We start from the raw sequence: 9,368 nt of genomic DNA on the forward strand, positions 1-9,368 counted from the left end.
CACCCACTTTTTCTTCCTGTGGCAGTTACATTCATTGTAACTGTTTTTCACCTATAAACAATTGTGAATTAAACCCTAATAGTCTGTGCTTATTTACAAAGTCTTAAATTTTCTTTCCAAATTGATAAAATGGCACACTAAAACTGCAAATAGGCTTGACAAATGAGTTGTCCTCAACAAAGAGACTACGATTAACGAAGGCTTGACGCTGCCTTGTACAAAGTCCCAGTGATTTGAATAGGTCTAAGACCATGTCCAGTTTCTATTAAATGTTTTGAAGTCATGAGGCCATACTAACGTGCAGGCTTTAAAAGGGGAACAGGGGAACCTTCCTAACAGATATGACGCCAGCTGAAGATGTCAGCTTGGAACACTAACTTCTAGCTGCAAGTAAATAAACAGAACAAAAACAGCTGTTCAGGAAAAGGGATACACATTAACTAGCTGCCAGCCTTTTTATGTTGTTCGCAAGGCTTAGGGGGAGCACTGGCAGTTACTGCTCATGTGTGCTAACACAAGGCAGGCTGATAAAATTGTCTGGTATTAAAGTTGCCTAACCCTCCCTCTTGTAAGATCCTATTTTTAATTGCTTTTTAACTGCCTGGGAAATTCTGAAGGGAGATGATCTTTGTGTCAGTTATGTGTTCCTCACATCCTTATGACAATCTAACCCAGTTATAAACCTCTCTTAACTCATAGTTTCCTTCTGCTCACTGGAGGCTAAGTTCAAGGCTGCATTGTGTGAAGGAGGCTCTGCCGCGACACCCGCCCCTGCACCCCTGCAGGACCTCTCCAGCTGCAGCTGGGCCTGTTTGGGGGTAGGCCAGCCCAGATTTCGTTTAGGGGCAGCAAGGGGTCCCTTTCCTTTGTGTTGTCCCTCCCTCCCACCGTTGCTGGATCTAGGCAAAACAGGAAAGGAGCAGCCTGCTTTGAATGCAAAGGGGACAAAAAGCTGGACTGGATGGAATAAATCAGGAGAAAATAAGCAGTGACAGCTAGGGCTGGGCCGTGGCAGACGGCGGGCGAGCGCTGGTTAGGGCAGGACCAGGTGACAGCAGGACTGAATACTCTTTAGGACTGAAGGGCTGAGAGGGAAAACTGCAGAAACCAGTAGCCAGTATATATGTACATGTCTCTCTGAACTGGAGATTAGATAAAGAGCCAGATGGGAAGACTAGGACTCACTGGGCAAGATTAGGAGCAGGAGATTGAGTGTGCGTGGAGTGGCGGGTAATGGTAAAGCAAACAGAGCAGCTCTGCAAGTGAGCACGAAACAAAGAAAGAGACAGGGATGGAGGCGGCAGGGACGGCAGGGCGCTTCCCCGGTGTTCGGCAAGGAGGCAGGACGTGCGCGTGGTCCCCAGCTGTGTGAATGATGGTCCCTCTGCCTCCAGACCCGCTGCCTGGGTCAGCGCTCAAAATGCCTAGTGTTCAGTCAGCGATAAACTTGCTAGTCTGGGGATTTTTTCCCCCCCTTTTTGCATTGGGACATTACTCACATAACTGCAGACCGTATATGTCTAGAGGTGTGAACTACAGTTGAACATGGATTTTGGTAACTTGTGTGCTTGATTTTACAAACCTAAAAACTGTTTAAGGAATGCATATTTGTGTGTGAGAACTGAACGCATTGCTGGTTTTGGATTGTGCTGAATGTTATTATTCCTGGAGTTGGTATTTGCAAAAATTAAAGGATACGGGGAAGTTGGTATACACTGAGTTTAAGAGAGGCTGACAAGAGAAAATACCCATTTCTCATGTTGTGTCACCAACACGGTACCATAAACGCATTCAAGTTTAAACAACTATTAAACATTTCCCTGCCTGTCTTACCTAGGACAACCTCACGAAGAACAGTAAAAAACTAGGTAAACACACGGTAACACTTTGAGCCAGGAGGAGCACCTTGTCTGTTTCCAGCCCTATTTTGTGTATCCTAGAACTACTCTGCTAAATTCAGACAGAAATTTTATATAAACTATGACAGCCTCCAGCTATATGACCTTGCTGACAATGCCTGTGTTGGCTTTACTGCTGGCTGATCTGATACAAATTTTATTTACAGGCACACTTAGGGTTTTTCTCAGTAAAGACTCAAGAACAGCATTAATGGAACAGAAGGAAGGTGATTTTTTAAAGCGTGTTTTTTTTTTTTTTTTGCATCTGGAAGTCTCAGGCATCGCTCACAGTAAGAGGTCGTACCACAAGCACTCCCGCGTTGCAAATCCGACCCATTACTTCACAGTGTGGGTTTTGTGTTTTTTTTTTTTTTTTGGCAGGCGAGGGACGAACCTGGCTTCTGGCTCTGCAGAGGATTCTGCGGGGGACGTGGGCTACCGGGCCCCCTAATAATAATAATAATAATAATAATGATGATAATGGTAATAAAGGCGGTTCGGAAGCCGCCGCGGTGCGGGGGCCGGGGGCCCCCACCGGGCAGCGCCGCCCAAGCGGGAACCGCCGCCCCCTGCCCGCGGCCGGGGTCTCGGCCGGCCGTTTCGGCTCGCTGCCCGCCGGAGGGGCGATCCGCCGGCGGGCAAACCGAGCCCACCCCGCTCGGCGGGGCGGCCATCCCCCGCAGGGACGGGACGGGACGGGGCCCGACCCGGCCCGCCGCGCCTCGCGGTCAGGCGCCCCCGCCATTTCGCGGCGGCCGCCGACCCCCGCGGCGGGGCTCGCCCTCCTCCCCCCGCCATCTCAGGCGACCGCCGCAGCCCCGCCAGCCCCCTCAGCGAGCGGGGGACGTGGCCAGGCCCGGCCCCGCCTGCCGCCGCGCCGGGCCGGTAGCGGAGGCCGCACCCTCCGCCCACTCCTTGCTCAGGTATCAGGCGAAACTGGTCGGGCTGCGCGGGAGAGGCGGGAGCGCGGCGGGGACGGCGGGAGCATGGCCGGGCTGTGCCGCCGCCGCCTGCCGCTGCTGCCGCCGCTGCTGCTGCTGCTGTGCGCGCTGCTGGGAGCCGCCACGCCCGCAGGTGAGAGCCGAGGCCGGCCGGGCCCCCCGGGCCGCGGCGGGAGCGGGAGCCAGAAGCGGCGCCGCCGGGGAGCGGCAATCCTCCGGCCGGTCGCTGTGCGCCGGCGGGACCTCCGCCCGCCCGGCCGTCGTGCTCGCCCCCGGCGCCGGCCTGAAGTGCGCGGGGCCGCGGGGGCGCGGAGCGGAGCCCGCCGAGCAGCCCGCCGGGACGCGCGTAGCCTGCCCCAGCAACACCGCTCTGAGCAGCTGCTGTGATGCTCAGCCGGCGTATTGCCTGAGAGGTGTAAGAGCCCCTAAAGACTGGAGTCTTGGAGGTCCTTTCCTATCCCTGGAAAGCCAGGATGGCCTCTTAATCCTAATGCTTAACTTGGCTGGTTTGTGTTACTGCATAGGGAACATAAGTGCTGTTAAAAGAGAGACAGGCATTCATGTTTCACTGCCTTAAGGGTCGTGTTTCACTGCCTTTTATAGTAAAACCCCTTGCCATCTGCACGCATGCTCTTTGCACCGTGTCCTCCTGTACTTGTTCCTCCTGTACATTAGTGCTTATTTACGTAATACATGTATGTGTAGAGGCTGTGTAAGTAACGGAGCCAAACTTATGGTAGATCCTACTTTTTTAACAAATAGACACCAGATTTTCGAGATATGGCCATCACCTGTGGACAAGTGCATGCCAGTAATAGATGTTCTAATTTTGGTTTATTGTGTGATACGTTTTGGTTGAGTGACTTAAAGCTAAATCGCTGATAAGCGGACCTGAAACAACAAAAAATGCCATCTAGCATCTTGTTTACTTTTAATTAAATTTGCCTAAAACACCTAGAGTTAAACTAGTAACTAGCGTAATTGTGCATGTCAGGAAAGGCCTTTTGTCTTTCCACTGTCTTTTTGAGAACTATCGTCAAAGCAGAGAGTTTATCTAGAGCTGTTACAGGTTTTAGTAAGAAGGTGGTATTCACCTTAAAATCTTAGGGAGGTAAAAATCAACAAGCTGTTTGCTGCAAGTTTTCTGGTTCCGAGTGAAGTTTCTGATGCTAATGAGATCGTGAATGACTCCCGCTATCCTCGTTAAGGGGGAAGGGGGCCAGGGCTGTGGGGGAAGGAAGGGCGGCTTAGAATCGTCTGGGGCGGGGGGAGCAGGAAGTAGTCTGTGCACAAATGTCCTCGCTGGGCACTTGATCTTCTGGTGGTGGGAAGTGAGGTGAGCTGGAAGAGCGAGCCGCCAGAAGTCGGGAGACCTGACTGTGAGCGTTTTCAGACGGGCTGATGCCATTATGGGGTTCTGGCGAGTCTGTGCTGCACATCCAAGATCCGGGGTAATCTTAACCTTAGTAATATTGCTACTGGGACCCCAATTAGTTAATTTTGGATACTTTATGCTCTTGTCACCTTTGCATTTGCAGGGTAGGTATAATCTTCAGTTTGGTATGCAGTAGGCTATATCTTCTGAACAGTGGCAAATGTGTTGAAATAGGCTTTTCTTGTGGGAGGGGAGTTTGTCTGTCCCCTTGATACTAAGGAAGCTTTTCCCGTGGGCAGATTAGCAAGTGAGCTGCATTCTCTGTACATGAGTCAGGGTGAAACCATGCTTGGAAAAGAACTCCTCGCAATTGTTATGGAAAACTGAAAGAACAGGAGGAGTAAGAAAAGGACATAGAAAATGCACATACCTGACAAAGGATTGGTAGCTCTGTGAGAGAGTGCTAACTGGGGGGAGAAACTGGATACTGAACTGTCTCCCAATATGCATGCCACGTGAGCTAACAAAACCTGCCCGGTGTCTGCAATCAGAAGTTTGGAGGGTGGAAGTGAAACATTTCCTACCTAAAATCAGCATAAAAGCAAAACTTGATGCCCGAAATCAAGAATACTGATTCAGCTTGACTACATATTCAAAGAAAGAACAAAACAAATCTTTGCCTCTGTTTGGTCTCTCTTGGCAGTACCAAGTCCTCCATGGGAGCTACATGTACGTTAATCGATGTCATTTCATAGAGTTGTTGTTCTTTTGTGTCACAATGACCCTTTAGGTTTCCTTGGTGACGCTTTAGGTTCTTGTGGTGATCGTTTTTCTTCACTTTCTCAACGCAGGCTAGGAGCATCTATTTCAAAGCACTGCTCTACATCTGCTCACAAAACATTAATAAGAACAAAGTGTTAGTATTTGGTGTGCCAGTTTTCCACAAAAATATCAGTGCTTGGAACTGGGAATACGAATAGTATGGTTGGAATTTGATAAAACTGACTAGTTATTGAGGGACAGCTGCTTGACATAGCACTGTACTCTGTGCTCTGAGAGCTGCTCTCCGCTCACACTGAAGGGTATGCTTTCAAGCAGCTCTGGAATCTTTCTCAGCGAAGCTGTAAGCATAAGGATGGCTGCATTGCTTAGCTGTTTATCTTTTACATCTGACATTTATATAAGCTATGTTATTCAGGTTGATTTTATGGCTTTTACTGTTTACAGCTTGAGTTAGAAACCTGGCATTCTAATATACAAGTAGGAGTTGTAATCTTTAATGGTGTAGCTGACACAGTCATGTTGCATGAAGAGCTGAGAGCAGAATTTGCATAATTCTGCCTTGTTGCAATTACACCTCAAGCAGGCCAAAAGGACTCTTTGGCATTCAAGTTTACTTTCATTAGGGCTGTTGTTTTGTTGGTATGATTCAGACTTCTTCAGCATAGGCTTCATGTAGTCTACTACAAAGGTTTGGCTCTGTAACTGTACTGCCAAAAAGCTTTCTTATACCTCAGTTTTCCAGTGAAGCTTGCCTGTGCCTGGAACTTGACAGACCCTTGCTAAGTGGAGCTAGGGTAACTTAATTCAAAACACTCTTAACTCTAAAGAATGCCAATATACGCTATTTTTTTATACTTCTTTAGGAGATCACACAGTCTAGATAGGACCCTAATACTGTGCATCAGACTTTGCAATAACAACTGGAAAGTAACACCTATCTAAAGTTGTGGAGGTTTTTTAGAAGCTATCTTTTTTAGTCTGTTTAGTTTGTGGGGATTCTTTTCTTGCACTTTCAAATGTAAAGGCTAAGCATTTTTCATTTTAAGTAACAGAGGAGCCATACTGTTCATGCCTTGTTGTACACAAACCTACTTGCTCAAGAAGACTCTGTATTCCTGGGTTCTGTGCCTATAATCCTCAACGATTCTTGACAGAGACTGAGATAAGGTTAAAATACTTTTCCCACAGACAGTCACGTTCCTTCAGTTTTGCTTGGTGGGTGTGTGATTTATGGGACAGAGCAAGTTCACTGAAAGTATCTTTTTGTGCAATTAAACTTGTTCTCACAAGAGGGCTGTTGGGTTTGGAAGATGTCATGGGGGGTTTCTGGACTGAGTCATCCGAAGGGCTTTGTACAAGACAGAACATTCGGGAACTGCTGGCTTGCTGGCATGCTTTTATAGGTTCCTGTGGCATTCAGAGAGACAGAGCGAAATGAAGTGAGAGCTTTCTGGTGTACTAAGCAATCACAGCTGTCAGCTCTGTCAGTCTAGTGGTTTGAGTAGAAGCTGTAGAGGTTACCTGACCATTTGGTCTGAACTGAAAGGAGATCCCAGATGATCAGCCCTGTTGCCTCATCATGCACAAAGTTTGTTTGTTCACATTTCAGTTCAGGTACAATGTAAACATGCATCTTTCTTTCCTAAAGGTCACTCGTTTATAGCCTTCCACATTGCATTCTGACAGTTTCAGTTCAAGCTAGCCTGGTTGAGGACAGTATGCTTTCTTTACCACGTAACTGGTTTTGTCTGTCTAAGCTGAGGACATTTCTACTGTACGTACGTTGTAAGCCTGCTGCAAAGTTTTATGAATCCCAGCACTTGGATAATCTGGGTCTGATATGAGAAAGGGTAATGATACCCTGGGGTACTTGGAGCAGTTTCTGTTGCAACTGTTCTGATGGAAGGAGCCACCTGACAGCCATTTTAACGTGGTATTTTTGTATCAGTCATGTGAGGCGGAAAAGCATTTTGGTTGCTCGTGTAATCCTTGAATAGGGATATAGGTTGTCTTTTGGATAATAAACTAAAATGAAGGGAAGAAAAATTATCTTTAATTCTTCGAAGTAGATTATACTGTCTAGTTGGAAAAAGAACGACAAGGAAAAAACAGTCTCTACTGCAATAACTTCACTTTTTTAATTTTATTTTTTTTATAGAGAGAAACGGAACCAGCAATTCAAAAGGAAGAAGTTTCATTGGCCAGAAAGTTCCAAATACAAGTAATGACTCTGGAGAGTCATATGAAGTGGATGACTTTGCAGCAAAGGTTCTTACAGGAAAGCTGACTACAGTTTTTCTTCCCATAGTCTATGTCATTGTCTTTGTTGTTGGTTTGCCAAGCAATGCCATGGCCCTCTGGGTCTTTTTTTTCAGAACAAAGAAGAAACATCCTGCTGTGATATATATGGCTAACCTGGCATTGGCAGACCTTCTCTTTGTTGTCTGGTTCCCACTGAAGATTGCATACCATGTAAATGGCAATAATTGGCTATTTGGTGAAGGTCTTTGCAAAGTACTTGTAGGATTTTTCTATGGAAATATGTACTGCTCCATTCTTTTTATGACATGCCTTAGTGTGCAACGGTATTGGGTCATAGTGAACCCCATAGTGCATTCAAGAAAGAAATCTGAAATTGCATTGGGCATCTCCCTTGCTATCTGGATACTGATTTTCTTGGGCACCATTCCATTGTATCTTGTTAATCAGACTGTTCATATTTCAGAACTTAACATCACCACCTGCCATGATGTGTTGCCTGAAAATGTTTTGGCACATGACATGTTCAGTTACTTCCTCTCACTTGCAATTGGACTCTTCTTATTCCCAGCTCTCCTCACTGCTGTTGCTTACATACTAATGATTAAGACTCTGAATGCTTCCATTTCAGACATAAACACTGGAAAGAAACGAAAAAGAGCAATCAAGCTTATTATTACTGTCCTGTCCATGTATCTTATCTGTTTTACGCCTAGCAATGTGCTGCTTGTTGTGCACTATTTACTCCTGAAGACCCATGGCCAGAGTTCTTTGTATGCGTTGTACATAACTGCACTGAGTCTTTCTACTCTAAACAGCTGTATTGATCCGTTCATTTATTATTATATTTCAAAAGACTTCCGAGACGACCTTAAAAACGCTCTTCTTTGTCGAAGTGTGCGAACAACCCGGCGGATGCAAGTCTCTCTCTCATCAAGTAGATACCCCAAGAAATCAAATTCTTACTCCTCAAACTCAAATGGAACAACTAAATCAACCTACTGAGTTAGGAGAAAAGTGAACCCTTTAGTACTGCTTAGAGGATATAAGTGACAAAGTTATTTTGTGCAAGAGAGCCTGAAGAAACAGCTTTGCTTTTTGGTTCACAGTGAAGTCTTAATTTCAAAACTGGTAACTGCTTACTCTGTATGGAAATCACCAGCAGGTGGATCTTCCCACTAGACTGAAAAAAACGCGTGACATTTCTGATGCTCTACAAAAGAGCTGCTGGCCTTAAAATGAGCTGTATTTGAAGACGTTTTTCTTCAGTTTCGAGGATGTTAAAATGCATAGTGTCTCTGGAATGTTGTGTACTGTTACTAGTGTATTTAATTAACAGAGAAATTCTGTTTTGTTTGGCTTTAACAGTAATACATTAAACAGTTGAACAGATTGTCTGTATAGGACCTTGCTCTGTGTACCTGCCTCCACTGAACGTTATTTGAAACCATAGGGAGAAGGAGAGGAGAATCGTTTTATTTCACCGTCTCATTGTAGGTCCAGCAGCGTGACTGTTTATTAACCATAGTATGATCTAATTTTATATTGTTTTCCAAGTTTTCATGTTGTAATACTAACATGGTAGAAGCCTGGTAAGATTGTCCTGTTGAGCTGGCAAGCTGAACCTGTTATCAGCTAGCACAGAGATAAATAAAATGTGTGAGTTGAGATTATACACATGGGCAAACTGTTACTTAACACTTGCCAGTACGTGATCATAAATGGAGTTATTTAACAGCGTTCTGATGAATAGCTACTTGATTTTTGTGTAATGTCTTGTATTTTTTAAGATATCTAAATAAGACATTTTTTATAACACATTTGAGTGGAGTGTTTTCTTTTATGCTTTTAAATGCTCTTCAATATGCTGAGTGGTTCAACTTGCATTACCTGGTTTCAGGGAACAAAGGTATTATTCCTAGTAGCGAATAAGAATTCTGACAGAACTGTAGCTATAACATGTAAATGGGTTAAGGAAATCATTTCTCATGATGCATTCCATTAGAGCAAACTTTCCTAAGAAGAAGTGAGTCTGGGGAGCAGATAGCTAAAAGCGAACAATTCGGGACCTTGGGGAAATAACAAGATACCGAACTTCAGGCCCATTGAATT

General features: G+C 45.4%; 1 protein-coding gene across 1 annotated transcript; it reads left to right on the top strand.

Annotated features, from left to right (window-relative positions):
• Positions 1 to 2,810: 2,810 nt before the first annotated feature.
• LOC138064553 (proteinase-activated receptor 2-like) lies at positions 2,811 to 9,075 on the top strand. Its single transcript, XM_068927690.1, has 2 exons — positions 2,811 to 2,972; positions 7,156 to 9,075. The coding sequence occupies exons 1-2, from the start codon at positions 2,885 to 2,887 to the stop codon at positions 8,259 to 8,261; spliced, it is 1,194 nt and encodes a 397-aa protein (XP_068783791.1). The 5' UTR covers positions 2,811 to 2,884; the 3' UTR covers positions 8,262 to 9,075.
• Positions 9,076 to 9,368: the final 293 nt, after the last annotated feature.

Source organism: Struthio camelus, chromosome Z (assembly GCF_040807025.1).
Source record: "Struthio camelus isolate bStrCam1 chromosome Z, bStrCam1.hap1, whole genome shotgun sequence".
Taxonomy (NCBI): domain Eukaryota; kingdom Metazoa; phylum Chordata; class Aves; order Struthioniformes; family Struthionidae; genus Struthio; species Struthio camelus.